The sequence below is a fragment of the Paracoccidioides lutzii genome (assembly GCF_000150705.2).
Source record: "Paracoccidioides lutzii Pb01 unplaced genomic scaffold supercont2.12, whole genome shotgun sequence".
Classification (NCBI taxonomy): domain Eukaryota; kingdom Fungi; phylum Ascomycota; class Eurotiomycetes; order Onygenales; family Ajellomycetaceae; genus Paracoccidioides; species Paracoccidioides lutzii.
In genome coordinates, this window is record NW_015440958.1 from 538,596 (window position 1) to 559,720 (window position 21,125).

General features: G+C 45.2%; 8 protein-coding genes and 1 non-coding gene across 9 annotated transcripts in view; 5 read left to right on the forward strand and 4 right to left on the reverse strand.

Annotated features, from left to right (window-relative positions):
- Nucleotides 1-165: 165 nt before the first annotated feature.
- Nucleotides 166-1,810, forward strand: PAAG_04820 (ATPase alpha subunit; the record flags this gene model as incomplete). The annotated part of the gene is made up of 4 exons (XM_002793245.2): nt 166-191; nt 249-369; nt 484-1,091; nt 1,168-1,810. 4 exons carry the CDS (start codon nt 166-168, stop codon nt 1,808-1,810), a joined length of 1,398 nt encoding a protein of 465 aa, XP_002793291.1.
- Nucleotides 1,811-3,264: 1,454 nt separating this feature from the next.
- PAAG_04821 (methylenetetrahydrofolate dehydrogenase) lies at nt 3,265-4,710 on the forward strand (the record flags this gene model as incomplete). Its single annotated transcript, XM_015845385.1, has 4 exons — nt 3,265-3,458; nt 3,689-4,322; nt 4,421-4,510; nt 4,615-4,710. 4 exons carry the CDS (start codon nt 3,265-3,267, stop codon nt 4,708-4,710), a joined length of 1,014 nt encoding a protein of 337 aa, XP_015699611.1.
- Nucleotides 4,711-5,424: 714 nt separating this feature from the next.
- On the reverse strand, nt 5,425-6,198 carry PAAG_04822 (hypothetical protein; the record flags this gene model as incomplete). Its single annotated transcript, XM_015845386.1, has 2 exons — nt 5,425-5,664; nt 5,788-6,198. 2 exons carry the CDS (start codon nt 6,196-6,198, stop codon nt 5,425-5,427), a joined length of 651 nt encoding a protein of 216 aa, XP_015699612.1.
- Nucleotides 6,199-6,566: 368 nt separating this feature from the next.
- Nucleotides 6,567-7,693, forward strand: PAAG_04823 (DUF850 domain-containing protein; the record flags this gene model as incomplete). Its single annotated transcript, XM_002793248.2, has 5 exons — nt 6,567-6,616; nt 6,678-6,711; nt 6,797-7,163; nt 7,256-7,417; nt 7,515-7,693. The coding sequence occupies 5 exons, from the start codon at nt 6,567-6,569 to the stop codon at nt 7,691-7,693; spliced, it is 792 nt and encodes a 263-aa protein (XP_002793294.1).
- A 359-nt stretch (nt 7,694-8,052) lies between these two features.
- PAAG_04824 (FAS1 domain-containing protein) lies at nt 8,053-8,878 on the reverse strand (the record flags this gene model as incomplete). The annotated part of the gene is made up of 2 exons (XM_002793249.2): nt 8,053-8,145; nt 8,270-8,878. 2 exons carry the CDS (start codon nt 8,876-8,878, stop codon nt 8,053-8,055), a joined length of 702 nt encoding a protein of 233 aa, XP_002793295.1.
- A 450-nt stretch (nt 8,879-9,328) lies between these two features.
- PAAG_11933 lies at nt 9,329-9,400 on the forward strand. The gene has a single exon. It is a non-coding gene; the product is annotated as a tRNA-Met (tRNA).
- A 319-nt stretch (nt 9,401-9,719) lies between these two features.
- PAAG_04825 (hypothetical protein) lies at nt 9,720-13,387 on the forward strand (the record flags this gene model as incomplete). The annotated part of the gene is made up of 6 exons (XM_015845387.1): nt 9,720-9,801; nt 9,878-10,151; nt 10,283-10,380; nt 10,439-10,578; nt 10,666-10,854; nt 10,910-13,387. The coding sequence occupies 6 exons, from the start codon at nt 9,720-9,722 to the stop codon at nt 13,385-13,387; spliced, it is 3,261 nt and encodes a 1,086-aa protein (XP_015699613.1).
- A 952-nt stretch (nt 13,388-14,339) lies between these two features.
- On the reverse strand, nt 14,340-18,127 carry PAAG_04826 (hypothetical protein; the record flags this gene model as incomplete). Its single annotated transcript, XM_015845388.1, has 6 exons — nt 14,340-17,021; nt 17,232-17,561; nt 17,643-17,744; nt 17,834-17,885; nt 17,975-18,000; nt 18,071-18,127. The coding sequence occupies 6 exons, from the start codon at nt 18,125-18,127 to the stop codon at nt 14,340-14,342; spliced, it is 3,249 nt and encodes a 1,082-aa protein (XP_015699614.1).
- A 2,849-nt stretch (nt 18,128-20,976) lies between these two features.
- The window catches only part of PAAG_11934 (hypothetical protein), a gene marked incomplete at both ends in the record, with an annotated part of 1,167 nt that continues 1,018 nt past the window's right edge, over nt 20,977-21,125 (reverse strand). The window contains one exon of the mRNA XM_015847497.1: nt 20,977-21,120. Within this exon, the coding sequence (XP_015702887.1) occupies nt 20,977-21,120 (144 nt within the window). The remainder of the gene's footprint in view (nt 21,121-21,125) is intronic.

Below are 21,125 nucleotides of genomic sequence, written 5' to 3' on the forward strand. Positions count from 1 at the left end.
AAACATATTATCAAAAGAAAGCAAAAAAAAAAAAAAAATCGACAATTAAAACTACCATTGCTAGCGTCAATTGTGACTTCAGGTAGACCAATGTACGAAAATATTATCAAATACTAACTAGCTGGATAATAGTGATGGTCATCGCTCGTGTCCATGGCATGACCAATGTTCCAGGCTGAGGAACTCGTCGAGTATGTTCTCTTCGTTAGACTTCCGATTTATTTATCGTACTTACATATTTTTTCTAGGTTTTCCTCTGGCGTCAAGGGCATGTGCATGAACTTGGAAGCCGGCCAAGTCGGTGTTGTGCTTTTCGGTTCCGATCGTCTCGTCAAAGAAGGCGAGACTGTGAAGCGAACTGGCGAGATTGTACGTGTTCATTATATTAACAAAAAAGAAAAGAAAAGAAAAATACCATTACCAGAAATAATTCTTTTGGTCATCAGACTGGGTATTCTACATATCTAACTCTCCGCTACTCAGGTTGATGTCCCTGTTGGCCCTGAACTTCTTGGCCGTGTCGTTGATGCTCTGGGTAACCCCATTGACGGAAAGGGACCAATCAAGACCAGCGAGAAGCGACGTGCCCAGCTCAAGGCTCCTGGCATTCTGCCTCGCCGCTCCGTCAACCAGCCTGTACAGACCGGTCTTAAGTCTGTCGATTCTATGGTGCCCATTGGACGTGGCCAGCGTGAGTTGATCATTGGTGACCGTCAGACCGGAAAGACTGCCGTCGCCCTCGATGCAATGCTTAACCAGAAGAGATGGAATGACACTGGTGATGAGACCAAGAAGCTGTACTGTGTTTACGTCGCTGTTGGACAGAAACGTTCCACCGTCGCTCAGCTCGTCAAGACTCTTGAGGAGAACGATGCGATGAAGTATTCTATCATCGTTGCCGCCACTGCCTCTGAGGCAGCTCCTCTTCAATACATTGCTCCCTTCACTGGTTGTGCCATGGGTGAGTGGTTCCGTGACAATGGACGCCATGCTCTCATCATCTATGACGATCTTTCCAAGCAAGCCGTTGCCTACCGTCAAATGTCCCTGCTACTCCGTCGTCCCCCCGGTCGTGAGGCTTATCCCGGAGAGTATGTTACGAGTCATGAACGCCGCCCTTCTCTCTTCTATGTCTGTCCAATAGTTATCTAACGTGGATATTCCTAGTGTTTTCTACCTCCACTCCCGTCTGCTCGAGCGCGCCGCGAAACTGAACGACAAGCACAAGGGCGGCTCCCTCACTGCCCTCCCCGTTATCGAGACCCAAGGTGGTGACGTTTCTGCCTATATCCCCACCAACGTCATCTCCATCACAGATGGCCAAATCTTCTTGGAAGCCGAATTGTTCTACAAAGGTATTCGCCCCGCCATTAACGTCGGTCTCTCCGTGTCCCGCGTCGGTTCCGCCGCCCAGCTCAAGGCCATGAAGCAAGTCGCTGGTTCCCTCAAGCTCTTCTTGGCCCAATACCGTGAAGTTGCCGCCTTCGCCCAGTTCGGTTCCGACCTTGACGCGTCCACCAAGCAGACTCTTAACCGCGGTGAGCGTCTGACTGAGCTGTTGAAGCAGAAGCAGTACCAGCCCATGGCAGTTAATGAGATGGTGCCGCTTATCTATGCCGGTGTCAATGGCCATCTGGATTCGATCCCTGTCGCAAAGATCTTGCAGTGGGAGAGCGATTTCCTGGCCCATCTTAAGTCCAATGAGCCGGAGGTTCTGGAGAAGATTGAGAAGGAGGGACAGTTGAGCAAGGACCTCGAGGCGCAGTTGAAGGATGTTATTGTTGCGTTCAATAAGAGCTTCTCTGCATAGGTTGGCGTTGGCGCGTCGAACGAATTGCAATGTTGAAAAGGGGGAAGTGAAGAAGAGGGCGGGGAAAGAGTAAAAAGACTTTTTGGAAGTGAACGTGTGTTTTGTTTGTGTGAGGTGAAGGGAAACTCAACATGATCTTTACTTTTCCTTTTATTTTTTTTTATTTTATTCTTGCTCTTCGTTTTCACACCCTGACTGCCTCCCCTTTCGTCAATCCCTCCCTCCCAACCCAACACTCGTCCCAAAAAACAGTGCTTTCTCTTTTATCTTCCTTGCCTTTTTCTTTTCCGTTTAGCTTACTCTGCCACAAGTACTATGTATAGACAAGAAATAGCTCCCGTGTACAATTTTGAAACCAAGTTTTATTTTTCTTTTCCTATTTCATCATTTTTTTTCTCTCTCTCTCAGTTACGACGGAAAAGGAAGTATCCAATGGGTGAAAAACAAATGATTATCGTGTCCCAAAGTGGAACTCTCTCAATAGTTGAAAAACATTTTCCTTGTGTTCTCTTTGTTCAAATTCATACTCCCCGCTTTTCCGTTTGTCCTTTCTTCTTCATCTTTAAGCTGTCCCTTTATCTCCAACACCCTCTTTATGCTCTCCTCAACGTTTCATTACTGTCCAACGTACCTCTACTCCGTGTGTGTCTAATTGGGCTTGTCCACTCCGTGTAGTATGGCTTTCGATTGCCAAAAGAGGCTAGAATAGATGAAAGAGAGGGGTTTAAATATACAGGTATATCTATCTGTGTGCCAGGAATGTGAAACTTTTTGCCCATGTAGCATCTGTAAATGCGATGTAGAGGTATCCGAATATGCTCCATTAAATTATTTGGCTGCTGAGAGGGAGTTGATAGGTTCCATGTATGCACCGTACTGCCGTACTGCATGTAGGCCCGTCTGCGCGGATGGTGGGAATCATGGCGTTATCAGAGTGGGATTGGGCGGGATGATTGGTTCATATATAGCCCCCGAAAGCCCTGTATAAAATCAATTAGGAGGCACTTTGGGACCTGGTGTTTGCTGTTTGCGATTTCTGACTTGGTGTGGTGTTTGACCGGAGGGGTTTACAGGGAGATGTGGATGTGTGTGTGTATCTATCCATTTTACCACCTGGTAGCTCAAATCTACGGTTGCTCAAACCTCACAACTATACATATTGATAGATACTTATCACGGCCTCTTTTCAGTAAAGCAAAGTCTATTTGAATTCCTTATATATTCTCTCAATTGAACTTGTATCATTTCCAGTCGCCAAAGATGATTCCTCAACCCCTCCAACCCTGGCTATCGATAAGCCCGCCCGCCAAACCTTGAACCGCGCCAGAACCAAAGAAAAAAAAAAAAAGAAGAAGAAATTCAACAGTTTATACCCTCTTCTAAACCCCAATTCCTCCGTTCCGCACACACCTCACCCTTCTATACACATTCACACAACAGCAGCTGACCATACCATGGCATCAGATCCACCAGTTCCGGCTTCGTGCAAAGTTGTGCTGGCGGCAACTGTTGCCCGTGGTCTGCTGTCGGAGGTAAATGAGGGGCGCCAGACGCTGAGTAGAGCGCCGTACCTCGTGGGGTTTTTGGCCAATTCGGACCCGGCTGCGAAGATGTATGCGGATTGGACGGAGAAGACGTGTATAGAAAAGTGAGGGCATTCCTTTTCATTTTGGAGTTTGCAGTTTGTGTTGTTTTTTTCTTCTTTTCCTTTTTGTAGTTATGCATTTGCGCATATTTGGGAGTACGCGCGCCTGAGTGCTAGTCACCCCCACCCAGCTACTTCATTGAGCTATGGGAAATCCGCTTCAAAGCCTCAATTGATCCTCAAATGCCTATTTACAAAATCTTCCGTTAACCGCTATATCAAACTGATAACAGTAACTTCCGCTACACCCTCCGCACCGTCACGCGCGACGACATCGAAGACGCCATCCTCGCCGCCAATGCCGACCAAGACATCGACGGCATAATCGTCTACTACCCCATCTTCAACAACCGCCAGGACCAATATCTGCAGCAAATCGTAGACATCTCCAAGGACGTCGAGGGCCTCAGCCACCGCTACATCTTCAACATGTACCAGAACATTCGCTTCCTGGACCCACCGCGCAACGAGCAGAAGTCGATATTGCCCTGCACGCCGCTAGCGGTCATTAAGATACTTGAGTACCTGCAGATATACAATACGATATTGCCGTATGGGAATAGGCTGTTTGGACATACGGTGTGCGTGGTGAATCGGTCGGAGGTGGTGGGGAGGCCGCTGGCGGCGCTTTTGGCGAATGATGGGGCCTGTGTGTATAGTGTGGATATCACCGGTGTGCAGCAGTTTACGCGCGGGGAGGGTATTAGGAAGAGGCATCATGAGGTTATGGAGATGGAGGGGTGGGGGTTGGAGGATGCGGTTCCGCATTGTGATGTGGTTATTAGTGGTGTGCCGGGGGACCAGTTTAAGTTTGATACAAAGCTGTTGAGGCAGGGGGCTGTGTGCATTAATTTCTCGAGTGAGAAGGTATGTGCTACGTGCAGAGGTTGGGGGGAGGAGGGCCCCGCGACGATGATTCTGTCCTTTTTGTATGGATATACTAATGAGGAGGGTTTCTTCCGCAGAATTTCGGACCGGAGGTGAAGGAGAAAGCATCCATATATGTTCCGGCCATTGGCAAGGTTACAATCGTTGTGCTATTGAGAAATCTGCTGGTAAGTACTCTGCATGTAATTCATGTTAAGCCCGTTACTCCTAGTTACCTCACATTGAGTTATCCTCTTTAGTTATCCTATGCTGACTGGTCAACTTGCAACAGAGGATCGTCCAGAACCGGAGTCACAACCAAGTTCACCCCGCAGACGCCATCGAAAAGCCCGGTACGCTGGAGGGCGTCGTCACGCTAGCGGAATAAGGGAAAGGGCTTTATCTTTTGCCAACTTGTTGTGTATTTACATATCTATATAATTTTTTTTCGTCGGCAGATGTCCGGCGATAAGAGGGAAAACTTGATTGGGCAAACGGGGAAGAAAAGGGTCGGGGAATTGCATATTGGAAAAAGGGAGAAAGAGAAAAGTGAAAATGAATGAAACAAATAGTCTCACGATATCCCTGATGTCATTTTTGCAATTGTAGTGGGCAGTGTATTTTAAATGGGAGCTTTTCATTCTTATACACATGATGCCGGTTAAAGGTTTGAGGGGCTTATGGTTACATTTACCTTTACTAGGAATAGACATTCTTCAGAAAATGAAGAAACCGAGATTTCACATATATTTAGGATGTCAAAGATCATCGCGTCCCCTGACTATCGACAAGAAAAAAGGTCCGGTTTGGGCAATACCGCGGACCTGAAGACAAATCTACTGGTGCCACAGAATCACTTAGACCAACGCAAAAAATGTCTTCGTAACTTTGGCAATGTAGGAATGTGTCATTGCCATTATATTAAACACTTATGATATTGCCTCTCTCATCATCCATATGCAGTACAATAGTTCATGGGTATGGGTGACTCAACACACACAAAAAAAGAGAATAAAAAAAAAAAAAATTCAACTCTTTCTGCATTCCCTTTTCCCCTGCATAGATTTTCAACATAAAGATCAATCGAACCAAACTCACAACCCTACTTTTTCCCCGTCTTAACTTTAGCTCCACCGGTCGAGTCCACCCCTTGTAAAGCCTTAACCTCACTCGTAAACCATTGTTTAAAGGGCTCAGGATGAAACGTGCCATCCGCAGAGAACCATTTCGAGAAGGGTGCGGACACAGATGCATTTTGAAGAACCGCACCGTTCTTCAACGTATGCTTAATATGGAGCGTGTACAAAGGCGAATGCTTTTTGGTCGATGAGCGTATTTGGATCTGTTGGATGTATTTAATTTAGCTCATTATCCTCCAACCGTACAACATCTTGAGCAAATGTAGCACAGCGTGGCATGAAGAAACAAATGATAATAATAATAATAATAATAATGGGGAACCTACCGACTCCCCATCTTCCTTACTCCCTTCAAACACCTGCCCAGCCTCCACTAGCCATATCCAGATCGTAAATGCGATATTGAGAAGGAAATACACCACGACGGCGGCCGTTGTCCACAAATGCGATATTTTCCAGCCCAGTTGACGGTCGAAGTAAAATGTGGTTCCGGATATGGTTACGGCGACATAGCCTAGGATTAGGCGCACGTTGGATTTGAAGTTGTCTGCAGCGAAGCGGTGCGGTTTTGGGAGGCCGGTTAGGTAGGGGGTTATAGCGTCGTCGGTGGCATTTTTGAGCTCTGTGACAATGAGATTGGGTGTTATTTTTTGGTATTCACTTTGCGCATTTATGTGGAAAGATAGGTGTAAGCGCATACCAGACACTGAGTAAACGGGGACCTTTGAGGAGGACATTGGTAGGGCGGTGTGCTCTAGTCTACAATAGTTGGATTGGAGAAGGTGAAGAGGAATTTATAGAGTCATGTTAGAACACTGATCATGTCCAAGGGATATGTGGCACTTTCCGTGAAGAATGGTTATTTTTATGTCTATGTAATAAATTCGATGAAGATAATATAGAGCTGGTGTTTGAAAGTTGACGTTGCAGCGAGTGTCCTCAGCGGGAGATGGATGACTAAAACAGCGAGAGATGTCGCCCAACACGGGATGACGCTAATCCACAAGCAACCTCCACGTCTCGCGACGGCTGATGGAGTATATCAACTTCATATCCAGTCGTTTTTGATATACTTCGAGTATATCCAACTTCATTGTATTTTACAATGGCGGTTCAGGGGGCGGAACAGACTATCCTTCGGGATCCAGCTCTGTTGTATGTAACCCCGACGTCCCTTCATTGTGGTCCCAGAAACTAATACGATCTCACTCGATAGCTACTGGATCCTCATTCCCATTACTGTGGTCATGGTACAGAATGCCCAAAAGCTCACGATTCCAAACAGACACTCCTTTATAAAAATCATGCGTCTAATAATAAGTCCTCCTTTGTCAGATATTGACCGGAATCCTGCGCCACTATGCAACCGTATTCCTAGCGACTCCGCCCAAACCACCCGCGACTCTCGCAGAGTCTCGAGAACGTCTGTCTCTCCTCCGCGGCATGAACCTCCGAAACAATGCCTCTGCTGTTCTTACCCCGTCAGCTCTCGCAGCTCGCAAGAACTTTCTTATCACAGCCTACAAGGAGGGCGCATTTTTAAAGGATCCGGATGCGAGAGGGGCAGGACCTGTGAACCCCATGACGGATCCTGCTGGCATGGATGCGATAATGGGCATGATGAAGGGGAATATGGCTATGATGATTCCCCAGACGCTGATCATGGGGTGGATTAATGCTTTCTTTTCTGGGTTTGTTATTTGTATGTTCGGCCTTCCCGATCCCCTTAACTCTGCTCTATCCATATTCCGAGTGATACGGAAGAGGGCAAGACAATCATTGACAATGCCATAGTGAAACTGCCATTCCCATTGACCATTCGGTTCAAATCGATGCTGCAATCCGGAGTCATGACCCAGGATCTGGACGTGAGATGGGTCTCAAGTCTGTCGTGGTATTTCTTGAACTTGTTTGGTTTGCAGCCTGTTTTTGGATTTATCTTGGGCAGCGATAACTGTGGGTTATTTCCACTTTTCTCTTCGTCTTTTCTTTCAAATAGTCGGACCTTTTGGCCAGTGGACTGTCTCTAACTCACATATATCCAACCCATTAGCTGCCAACCATATGACCCAACAGATGTCCCAGATGAACCCTAGTGCGACTGCGAATCCTTTTGGGCCTGGCCAAGACCCCGATAAGATGTTCCTGGCCGAGGCAGAGAATTTGGAAGTCATGGAGCACTATTGCATTCTGGACGGGATTGAAGAGAGGCTTCTGCAGAGAGTCGGGTAGCTTAAGATGATCCGATGATGTATTATATCACTAAATTACCATACAGCTTAGAGAAAAGGTATGGTGTGCCTGTTCTGTTAGCATTTGGGTTAGAAATATGCACAGTATTTCTTGCATGAGATACTTAAATTAAAACAAGGGCCTTAAAAATTTCTATTTGTGTCTGCGAATATGCAACCCCATTTAATAATGCCTCATGACTTGCAAAACCCATTCAAAACCCCCAAAAGTGAGTGAGTTCGGGAACTCTGACTCGGATATCCATACAGAAAGATATGTAAAATACGCATCATAACGATCGTAGCGACAACGATGCAAGCAGCACCATTCATTTCATCACATTATAATATCCTCCTGCATCAAATGTAGTTGACAACCCCTTTAAGAATCCAGACTTCTCCATTAGACGCCTGGGTCATAATCTTTTTAACCTCGATTTTGCTAGGATATATCTATATAGCCATTAGCCCAAAAAATAAAAAAAAATAAAAAATAAAAAAATAAAAGTAAAAACTGAACTGCCCCAAGATATAAAATAAAAAAGTGAGATACAGAAAAAAATTGGAGAAAACTCACATAAATCTTCCCATCATCTTCCTGCTTCCAATAGATACTACCACCTCCCACCGTCTTCACCTGCTTATTAGCCCGCCACGGGCTCTCTGGAACAATATGCGCTTCAACAAAACGCCGCAGGTTCCTCGCCGCCCTCCCCTCCCCTTGTTTCCCCGCATATGCTTCTTCTTCTCCGAAGTGTTTATAATCCGACGGATCCTCCCATGGTTTGCGGGGTAGTGCCTTAATCGCTGAATTCAGTGGAGCCAGGACGACGCTGTTACTCGTCCCGTTATTTAGCCGGGTCGATACGGACTCGATATCCCGCGTGAGAGAGGAGAATATGTTGACCTCGCGAGTCTTGGCGAGGATGTCAGAGATGCAAAGGGGCCCTTGCGCCTTTGCGTCCTGTTCTTTGCTCGGACTGTTCCCCATTATTGGCGTTTGTTGCAAAACTGATGGTGGGTATGAGCCTGGATCCGGCTCAATGCTGTTATTAGAGATATGGATGTTTTGGGGGAGAAGACGGCGGCGGAAGACAAGTCGCGACTTGAGGGATTCGGGGAGGAGGGCGGATACGCTCGAGGCGACGGAGAGAAGGATGAGATATTTGAAGAGTAAGGACTTCATGATGAGCAGCTTTTGTATGGCGTCTGCAGACTCTTAGGCGGGATGTATTATTTCTACATAACCGGTGCAGGTGGTGAAAGGGGATGATATCATCAAGCGATCAATCTTGGAAGTTTAAAAGCAGCCGTTGAAATTAAGAGTTAAGTGTCACGTGATACTTGTATCAACCAGGTGATTACGGTCTTATGATGGTATCCGTTCTGCAGTTGGGTTTTCTTTTTCGCTTTTTCTTTTTCTTTTTCTTTTTTTTTTTTCTTTTTTTGATTTATGCTGCTGGTTGGGTCGACAACCAAAGTCATTTAGGTCGTATAGTGGATTACACTCGGCAAGAATCTTCATAATGTACAAAAATCCTCGGCGAAACCGGGATCGGCGAATCTAGCACAAAACGGGTTAATACATTTCTTCTGCTTTATATATCCTTTGCTACTTTCTTAATAATACCAAGTAAGCATGTTGGCGCAGCGGAAGCGCGCCGGGCTCATAACCCGGAGGACCTTGGATCGAAACCAAGACATGCTAAAAAATTATAACTTTTAGCTATTTTTATTTATTACTTGTTTTTATCTTTAGTTTTTGACACTTTTCCTTTCTGTCTCCTAGCTACCAAATGTCATCGTCCTTGTATGATAGCACTTTACTATTTTCCTTCTATTTTGTCGTTATGAATTTTTTGTGTGGATGAAAGCCAATGATGAAAAAAGCAGCCGCACGTGACTGTTATCGATAACGGCGGGCATTTACCAGATCGAAAATCGCAAACACGACGACCATCATTCGTAACTGTTCAATTTCACCACGGTGGCCTCGCATTTCGCATATATAGGTTCTTACCGGCAAGATGTCCGAATTGCAAGATTTCTTGCTGGTGGTTGAGAATAACAGGGAGGAAGCTTTCCAGATTGCCGAGGCCACTGCCCTGAGTACGTTACAACTACGCAACATATAACTTTTGACCTGTAATGTGGAATACGGAGTGCTGACAGCCTAAATTTGCAGAGCTTGAGAACAAGCAGACTACCTTGATTGACGTGGTTCAATCCCTAGGGGAATATATCAATGATGAAAACCCTGCTATTCGGGGCAAGGCAATCTCCTACCTCACCGCTGTCATCAAAGCCCTCCCATTGAAATTCCTCTCGCGCCAACAAATACAGGTCTTAACTGAATTCTACTGTGATCGAATCGAGGATGGAGGTTCAATTGCGGGCCTGGATAGGCTCCAGAACCTTGAGCGTTTTAATAAAGATATGGCTGAGGGAGTTATGCGATCGTGAGTGCGTCAGTGGACGACCCATACATACACCCCTCCTGATACATATAACGGCTTTCTCCAAGAAGCTCGTTCACAACTGAACCGCCAATATAAATATTACGACTAAAGGAGTTCTGACATACCTCAAGGATTTCCCAACATTTCTCGGATCTACAGACTCGCTCTCAGTCACAAAGATTTCAGCTTTTTCAACTGCTGAATGGCTTGATGTCAAACCATCGACGAGGTCGGGCACCTACCCTGTAGTCGACCTTCTGTGATAGACGCTTACTCTATATATATAGCGCTGCGAGACATGGGTGATGAGTCACTGGTTGGAATTGTTGACCTTGTGAGCGGGGAGAGAGATCCAAGGAATCTCATGGTTATTTTCTCCATTCTCAAAGTTCTCATGGTGGAATGGGACATATCCAACCATGTTCAGGTAAGTCCATCTAAATGTACACACACACACACACACACAAACCCAAGGAAGTCGAACTTCAGATTGTGCTAATTTAACTTTGTGAAGTCCATTTTTGATTCGGTGTATAATTATTTTCCTATTACATTCAAACCTCCGCCAAATGATCCATACGGCATAACTGCGCAAGACCTGAAGACTCGTTTGCAAGACTGCATCTCGTCGACTGATTATTTTGCTCCTCATGTATTTCCTTCATTACTGGACAAATTAGACTCTACATCATTCAATGTAAAAGTATATGGGCCCCCTTTCGTGATATAAAAATTGACGTTCTCTGACAGCTGAATAGAAAGACTCTCTGAACGCGCTCTATGCATGTATATCTTCATATGATCCAGCCACACTGTCGCGCTACTCAGTAAGTATATGGGATTCTTTGAAATTTGAGATCCTTAATGCACAGGAGGAAGTCCTTGCAGACGAGTCATTGCGTGTACTTCAGTGCCTAGCTAAGCGATTATCAACTTCTGGGACGAACGCTCCAACTTTACCACTCGCCGGATATTTGAAACTAATTACGAGGGAGTGTAATGAACAATTACGCGAGCCACAGCAGAAACAAGCCCAACCAGCACGTCAGATCTTAAGATCGCTTTCATCTGCTTCGCTCTCATCCTTTAGTTTAATTATCCAGGATGTTGTCGAACCACTGATCAATATTTATAGAGACGCTGAAGGGATCGCTAAACAACGGGCGCTCCTTGAGGCTTTCGTTGTTCTACTTGATTCTGCTGTTGATGTTTTTGGAACATGGACAACCCCTGGATCAGATCCCGCGCCAGAGAATCCCCTCACCCCGTTTCAGGAGCTGTTAATTGAAATTTTCAGCCAGGCGCTAATGGGCTCAGCAAAGGATGAGATTTCATTCCGTCTTACCTCTTTGCGGGGTTTGCTTCGTCTGTCTTCGCTTCGGGGTTTCTTACAAGACAGCGAAATTGGCCTTTTCGTTCAGTATCTTGATGAAATTCTGATCACTGAAACAGCCATAAGAGCGGAATTGAGAAAGGAGGCAATAAACGCCCTGTCCGAAATTTCGAAGCAGAAGCCACAACTCATCATGGATATCGCCTTTCCTGCTTTCGTAGCTACACTCCCAGACTCCGACAAAGGCGCTGACCCCGTATATCTTATAACTCTCGAAAGTCTAGCCCAAATCAGTATAGAGAAGGATATATTTGAGATTCTCGTCCGCCGCCTTTTGAGAAAACTGGAAATTCTACTTCAGCCGGGAAATACGAGCACTTCTGCATACCCACGCGCCATCCTCTTGACGATACTTTACGCAATGGATCGAAAAGGGCTGGAAAATGACCCCCACATCAACTATTATTATGATAATATATTGGTCAAGTTGTGTCGAAGGGTAGCAACAGGAACTGTGGAAAGTAACACTACCAAAATACAAGACTCGACTGTTCTTGATGTTCTGGGACGGCTATGCAATCTCATTGTCCGGTCCCTTCCGCGCGAAAAGCAGCATGAAGTTTGTGAGAACGTATACTGTCTCTTTGCAGCACAAGACAGTTTTATTCCGATCCCATTTTCACACACCTCGACGAAACTCCAACTACAAACGATGATCCTCTCAACGTATCTCCTTGCTGGCCTCCCCATGGATTTAAAGCTCCCATATGCTACCCCGGACATGACCTCCCTTTTACAGGAACTGGTTCGCCATGCTATTGTTGAAGAAAACCTCGCAACCCATCTAGCACTAGCCCGCCATCTCTCACTCCTGGTTAATAAATTCCTACCAACAGCGCAATTATCAACGGCGTCCTCAATCCTTTCATCCCTGATCGAATCCGCAGCCACTTCCCCGGCCAAAGATACACTTATGCCACCAAAAATTCGTACAATCTTCTGGTTATCCAAGGCCCTGATCCTCCGCCTTGCACCGTCAACTACCGAAATTCTTACTTCTCTCTTGGCCCTCCTCACCTCCCCGGATGGTCAAACGAGCAGAACCGTGGCTCGGTGTTTCGCACTCCTCCTGAGCACTGATGACGTTCTCTCCCACGCAAACGGCGCTACAATCCGTCTCCTATGCAAACAGCGTGTTTTCTCCACTCTTGTTCCGCTAATTGCCAAAAAAGTTCGAGACCTCAACACCGCTACCTCCACTGCCGGCGGATCGACGACGGCCAATATCGCGCCTCACACAAAACAAGCCTACCTTACAGCCCTATCTGGCATACTCTCCACAATCCCCCCATCTCTCGTGTTGCCAGAGCTCCCCACACTCCTCCCGCTCCTCCTCCAAAGCCTGGATCTGACCGATGCAGAATCCCAGCCCATAAAGGCTGGCACGCTAGAAACACTTGCAGTAATAATCCGCGATAATGGAGTTCGCACAATCGCGGAAGTGGGCTACGTTGATGAATTAGTGAAACGGCTGCTGAAGACGGCCACGTACAGTAGCGCTGCAGCATCATCAACTCTTACGACTTCAGCTACTGATGCTATTACTACTGCAGCCACAACAAATACCAGTACTGCTCCAACACCTAACACCCCACATATCCGTGCACAATCACTCCAGTGCCTCCTGCTTCTCGCCCAGACGCCTGGTACAACTAACCCAGCCTCGCCAACAGAGAAAACTGCTACTTCCAAACCATCACCGCTGCTTCCATTGAAGAGTGCTGTGTTACGCACATTGAGGTTTGCCCTGGATGATCCAAAGCGGGATGTGCGGAAGGCGGCGGTGGATGCCAAGGCGGTATGGTTGAGAAGGGTGGAGGATGTGGAGGATGAAGAGGATTAGGGTGACAGAGGAAAGGGTTGGTTCATCTAGGTGTTTGGTGTGTATTATTATAGGGGGAACTGTATCTACAAGATATGCTCCATAAAGATTAAATAAAAAGTGGCAAGGAAGAAGAAGGAAAATGATAGGCGAAAAAAATACATTTTTTAATTGTTTATTTTTTCATTATTATTACAAAAAAGGGAGAGCTCGGCCATTTCCTCTATCCTTTTAGGCTATAAATATCTCGCATTTATTTTACAATATCTTTTTCTTGTTGTGATTCCAATATTTCCTTCTAGCCTAAGTTCCAGGAGAAAATATACAATTGTTTTATGGATAGAAAAATGTTTTGGTAATCCAGCTCCTTGTAGTCCATTTCTCTCCCATGTCTTTTTTAATTAGGTGAGAGAGAGCCCAGGTATCGTGCATAGAAGTGGTAGAGGAGAATGGTAACGGATCAAATAGTGACCCATCTTTATCTTTCACATATTATATTGGGTTCGCCGTTTGAATATTTCATATACAAATAAATGCATCTATGGAGTAGAGGTATCAATCCACAAATTTATTCTAAAGGGAAACTTGTCATTTCAATATTTATGCTCGAGCAATGTACCTAATTCTATATGAGTTTACCTTGCTTTGAAGGGCAGTGGAAAGCCGATTTAAGTTGACAATAGCTTAAGCTATAAATCATGAATTTTGGTTCCATTCTTGAGAATAAACATTACTACCAGAAACTCGCTTGCTTGAGCTTGCATCTCCTGAAAGAACTTGGAAAACGAATTATAAATTGGGAGTCCAAATCTCTGATCCTTGACGCCATCCTCTTCAACTGTGAATTTGCATAATAAACATCTGCTCCCCCATTATCTTCCTGCATAACCTTCCTAGGTATATTTTTAAAAGGAATAATGTCAATTAAAGAAATTAAACCCCTTTAAGAGCCATTTAACGAAGAAACCAACATCTACCAAAACTCGCTCTCGGTGACATCAGTTCTGGGAAGCCCATTCACAGCACTCGCACTCTCCATCTTATTCAAACTAGACAACCTCTCCAAACACCCAGGACGTCCCCTACCAATCTCTGTCGGGACACGCATTGTCGCCGAAAACAGTGACGGCGCTGCCAGCGAGGCCGAAGCTGCACGATCGATCATATTCGCGGCCGTGGACGCCGGGCCAAAATTAGCCCAGCCCACACCATCGATATTTTCAACAATCTTGTTCGCAGCGTGGAACATTTCGCTAACGTCCTTTGAACTGATCTCTACTGTATGGTTTGATATCTCCGATGGGGTGTGGTTGTCTGATTCTTCACCCGTAAGATTTTGGCTCGCCGCGGCAGGGGGGCCTGTAACTTTGGAGTCTGCTTTGTTCGGATTCCTGGAAGCAGAAGCGGGCAGGTCGAAGGTAGTCCAGGAAGTGTTCCTGTCGCCAAGCTCAAGGTATTTATTGCTGCGCAGAATCTTCTCGATTTCTAGGTTTATAATCGATACTTCGTACCACAACCTATGGCCTTCTACCATGTCCTCTGGATTTTCTGTTAGGGCACAAATGGTGGATTTGTCATACTCATGACCTCCGAAAAGAAGATTTTGCACCTCAGTGATTTGAAGAATTGGTCCCTGGATTTCTCGTGATGTTCTCGAACGACTGCAGCTGCCACTCAAAGTGTTGTTATTTTCACTGCTAGAGGAATGGGGGTTTGGGTGTTCAACAGAAGACTTTCGAGAAGACTTCCAAGCAGTGTTAATATGCAAAGGTCTAGTCTCATGCTTATGGAAGCCATGTCTAGTGGAACGCTTGACAAAAACGTTTGTGACGAGCAATGGCCCATCTTCAGGATTCTGAGTAAAAATCTCTAGCTCGGACTTGTCTGGCCGGATATACAGTTTGGCAATGAGATTTTGGATTGCTAGGTCGATTTCTTCATCGCCTCGAACATACTCAATTGCCCCTTTGACTACACCTCGCATATCCCAGGTGTGAGCAGCGCAGTGAACGCTTACCGAGCCAAGGATGCATTCCGATCTATTGACGACTGCTGTTCCGGATTCATCGACGGTGACCACCAAAGACTCATTATTCTTGGTTGAACAATGAAACTCATAGCAGACGCGGCGTGACAAGATTGCCTCTGAAAATATTTGGCATGGACTGTCTCCTTCACCGTCCAGTAAATCAACAATGTATTCGATATCTGCGCCCGACGTTGTCAGCCTGTCAGTGAATATTGTGCTTGGTGCGGTGAGGTTGTTCTTTGGTTGAAATATAACATTCCATGACCGGTTGTTAAAGATAAATTCTTTATATTTCGCCTCGATTGCCGCGGGATGGATTAAGATCAGACCCAACTGGATTTCTAGAGAAAGGCTTCCTGGAAAGGATCGAGCTCCATTCAAAACTAGGCCAATTTGCCGGAGGAAGTTATTAGTGGTTGCCATACATTTTTCAACTTCTTTAGCCTGCTGGACAGTTTTACATTCACTTTTTTGCTGAATGGATTTGGCAAAAGGGCGGCGGCAATCGAAAGTCATTGCTCTCGACATATCAGACACGTCCCAACTCTCCGCAATTTTAGTTTTCTTTTCCAAGTTACTCATGCCCCCTTGACACATTCGAATGTTATTCCCAGCTTGTTTGTTCATGGTGTAATGGACAGTACAACCCTTCTCAACTGAACATCCAGGTCTACAGTCTTCCGATTCCGGGCCTGCTTGTGTTGGCTTTAAAATAGACTGTAAGTATGCCATGGGCGGTATCGTTGCTGTTGGCATCTCCGGGGTTTCATCCATATCAATAAGTTGGGCCGATCCTCGCTTCGCAGCTGGCTTGGGGCTTAACTTAAGCTTAGAGGTCGTTTCTTGGAGGCCTCTTGTGGAAGTGTAATATTCCGACTGTTCGTCGGCGCACTCATTAAAATTCGCAGGCAGCTGGAGCTTCTGTTGGGCAGAAGCAACTTCGTTGGCTTCATCAGGTTCCGAGAGCGGATGGGGCTTTGAAGTTTCGATTGGTCCGGAACTATGCCCCTTTGTATCGATGACGATGGCCCTGCGCCTCTTAATCCCTGGAGGAAGACTTGGCAGAACAGGTTCAGCAGAAGGGTTTGGAAGAAGTATGCTGTTTGGTTCGAGAACGCCGACACCGACTACCCCAGCCTCAACTCCCGCAGCAACCCATTTGTTGACACGAGAGACCTTTTCCTGGGTCAAGAAAGGATGCCTCTCAACAGGGATGGCTACTTGCTGAACAGCCACATGGGAGCTGTGGTTGTCCAACTGACTTTGCTGAGTTGGTTTGGCTGTCTGGACAGTCAAACAAACAAATTGTGGGATATTTGACGCATTTCCCAGGCCTCGGAACTTGAAATTGGCCCATAGTTTTGACAGTCCCTTTGTGGGTATCGTTGGGCATGGAGGCTCTATGATGTTGACAGGGAAGTGCCTTTCACGATTTTTCCGGTTTACTGGCACAATGACGGTTGCAAGCATTCTGCATAGCCTACCTACTTCTTTCCTTCCCGGGTCGACGAGGATACGGTTAATCGCCTGGGAGTTTAGCTCCGAGTAGACAGGGAGCGTGAGGTGATATTCTAGCCCCGGGGAGACATTCAGAACGTGTGCGATATGAGGGGTAATTGAAAAAGACTGGCAGAAATAACTAGGTATCAGCATTGGTGGCACCATAGAAGGGGAAGCATGGAATAAAAGGCAAAGAATGATGATCAACGAGAGGAGCTGGGAAGGAGGATAAATAAAAGAAAGTTGCGGCTACCTGGCAACCAGCCCAGAGCAACGCCAATAGCACATCCAACATGGCGTGAACCGGTTCCGGAACCGCAGACAAAGAACACTTACAAGGGAAGTTTGAAGACTCAAGAGCCGGTTTAGAGCATCTTTGACCTGGATGGTGAGGTAGCTGGATACGCGGAGTCTCCTATCAGACTCTTCAAGAGCAACGTCCGCTCCGGACAATCTTGAAACTTCGTTGATGGCATATGGAAATTTTTCAAAGACCCCGACAGTTCCAGTTTCCGATTGCCAGTACTCAATGGTAAACGGGACCTTGGTACAATCACTAATTTGAGCTATATCGATAAGGGTTCCTTTGGTCTCCGCATTTGTATCATCAGCATAATGATTTTCGCTCTGGGTGTTTAGCGGTCCTAAACGGGAAATCCTCGAAATCTGTATGGAAAGGTGAGAGATTCCTATAAGTTACTCATATGTAACTGACCAAGAAACATAATATTATTTAGGTGGCCTTACCTTCAGCATGTCATTAGCCCTCTCATCATCAATGTATTTTGCAACCAAGTTGCTCAGTTTGGGAGCAGATCCAGTAACATCACAGTTATCCACAACAAAAACCTATTCGAACAAAACAGGAGAGTAGATTAGCAAACGAACAGACATATCTGAAACTCTCCAAAGTCCTCGCAAGGAGATAATTTACTCACATTTTCAGCAGGCTTATATTTGCAGAACCCAGAGCCAGTATTGGCAGTTTCCCTTAACGATTGACGGCATTTAGTATACAACTGCTAATAATAGTATGATAAAAGAAACTCGTTGGGGTAGGGGCCATTATGATAACTAACGTGAAAAGCTTCCTAATATCTTCAGCCTGACGGCGTTGAATATGAGTCGTCAGTTGGAAATCCATACGATAGAAGGGGAGCAAGATGTCAACGTACCGCGTCCTTGTCAAATTTCCAGATAGTAGCCACAGTCAATGTTTTTGGATCTTCCATGTTGGGATATCTTCGTTTTCGATATGCAGAATGCGGAAAGGGAGAGAGTTTCACTAAAAGAGCAGTAGATGGAGTTAGGGGTTCAAATAAAGTTATACGATGATGTTCAACAACTCTGCCTCAGGGGTATGGTAATCAGAATGCGACCCACGAAGCAAATTCGTCTCTTTGAAGCCAGATATTCTGACTGATGGAACTTGAATATAAACAAATAAAAGTAACAAGCAGTGTGAAGCAGACTCGAGGTAATAATACACGTTTAAACCTTGATGTAAACAAACAAAAATGGATAGATCAATAAGACCTCAAGAGGAAAGTGAGGGGTACAGACAGCGTTGATTCACAGACGCTAATACACTTTCACTGAAAGTGGATTGTCTATCGTTCAATGATCTTCTTCACTCTTACTTCGTAACGGTGGAAAAGCAGATGGGAGAGCCGGGGGTAGAAGCTGGGGGAGATATCGAAGCCAAAGTTGATTCAGCAGATTGCTACCTTAAACAAGGGACTTCAAAGGCCTTAAAACAATTCCAAGCCTCGAATGAGGGAAGCCTGCTAGAGCCCCAGTGTGGGATAGCTAGAGTCTCCAAGAGTGTTTGTCGAAAGGTTTTGGATAGGTTGTATGAGCTATGAGAGAGCTGACTGGCGCGCGGAGGACAGGCCAACCAGTAGGCAAACAGGACAGTAAAGGCACTATCGCGTCGAAGGAGCAGAGATTAAAGAAGGCAGCCAAAATCAGAAATAGTTATAGGTAGAACAGCAGCAAGGAACCAAGGGGAGCTCTTATTCCTTTCTTCACTCACTTATTTGTCCGCTAGGATTGGTTGATGAAACAGTGGAATGTTAGTTAGTCGAGAAGAAAGAGAAAGAGAAAGAAAAAGAAGAAAACAAAACAATCAGCACATCCAGGGATTACTCCACTGATTTTTGATGTTAGTTAGTCAATCAGTTGTGTCCTGATAATGTAAGCAATGCGGCCAGATGCTGAAATGCCGTTCACCATCTCAATGCAGTGTATGAGAATCTATGCGGCTGTGTTTCTCACTCCAAGTTTCAGTTCAATACTGAGAAAGAGCCGCAGTATATGAAGAGGACTTTTGTGATGCTTTCTGACTGGGAGCTGCTCTTATAAAAATATATGTATGTACATACATACATACATAAATGTATGAAAAAGCTTGGGATGCAGCTGAGGGGTCCAAAGGAGTATTTATGCTCATGGAATATGCGGATATAAAATATTTGGCAGAGCAATTAGAGGATGTAGTTGACTGCATTCCTCACTCCTCCCCGAGTCCAACAAAAAGAACAAAAAGAAGGCAGAAGCAACGTGGCTAAAACCTGGAATGCCCTTAGCTGGTTCTTATCTTATCATTGCTGTAAGAACGGGCATCTGCAAAGTCAGGCTGATTTGGTGGAATAGGAATGTATTAAAAACACTGTAGAAGAAAGTAGAGAATATTTTGCAAGTAGAAGAAGGGGAGGGAAATTATAAACGATCTGCGAAGAAAACTAGGGCCCTACAATTACATGCCCGGATATTAAACCAATTAGAAAAAGGCCCGTATTACCATAGTAGAAGAAGGGAATGAAAGAAAATAAGGCAATCCATTAGCAAACGCCATGTCCGTCTAAAAGAAGGTGCTCAAGAAGGAAAAAAGGAATTTAAAAAGATATATGCAACCAATACAAACGGAAAGCTGACTCCGTAAGGTGTTAAGTAAAGAAGGTAAGAAAAATAAGAATGAAAACAGACAACAAAGAAATTTGCCACTTCTTAAATGAGAAATTAAGAAGAAATGGAAAGGCCATGATAATTGACAAGACAACCTCCCATCCCGTGTTACCTTGAGTTTCATGTAACCTGCGCAGGATTGTCTGAAAATAAAAAGGGAAAGAAAAACGAGAAAAGTCGATAAAAGAAAGAAAAGAAAAGAAAGCATGTATCTTTTCTGGAAATGCGAAATTGCTTCTCTTTTTAGTAGACTCTTTGCAATGCCGTCTCGTATTAAGTGCGCTGTATTAACGCAGAGGTATGTGTATGTATGGTGTGGCATGAGGATGCACGGAACGTAAAAGCGTTTGATCGTTAGAGGTTGCGTTTCTTCTTTGTGTGTATAGTCAAATGTGGCATGGACAGGTACAGTACATATACAGTACATGCATGGAGCCAGCGGTAGATGGTAAGCAATACGATCGCGGGTGTGTATAAGGGAGAAAGAAGGGAAACGATATTGAGCGCGTCTGATATTCCTGGAGGGTGGACATGAGATGGATATATATCTTTCGTCTCGCCGGAAATGCCAGTTAATCTGGGCTTTTTCTCCCCTCCATATCTCTCCATCGATCTCTAAAACTCAGAGAGGTGTACATCAAGGTCATAGGACCAGCACAATTGGCATCCATGGATTGAATTGAGCTGATTTGACAGCACTTTTCCAGATTTTTCTGGCTTCCACCTTAAAGATGGAAAGGGATAGGGGTAGACCGGATTCAAAGACAGTTCGCTCTTGCGCTGTAACTGTACAACAAACTCACTCTCACATCATAATCGTATATCGGGTATCAAATATCAAATGTCGAGTATTGTAGATCGGGATTTGCGAGTTGCGGACTGGGTATCTCTCAGAAAAATGACAAAAAAGTGAAAAGAAAAGAAAATGAAAAATAAAAAAATGAACAAGAAACGCGTCAATCAACACACATATCTGCGTCTGCACCTCAACCTCCATCCCCCTCGCCATCACTCCGCCCCCCTAACCTCTTCCTTAACTTTAATAACCCACCTCATCCTCCCCGTTACCTCCCTCACCTGCTCAACCACATCATCAATAACAGCATTATTAAGCTTACTCCGCTCCACCAACTCCCCAAACCGCCTGATCACTCGCCTCCTTATACTCCGCAAACAGCCTCTCAAACCTCTCCATCCGCTCCCTCTCAGCCTCAATCTCCCTATTCTTCTGCTCGATAATCACATCAAAGCGCGTCAGCTGCC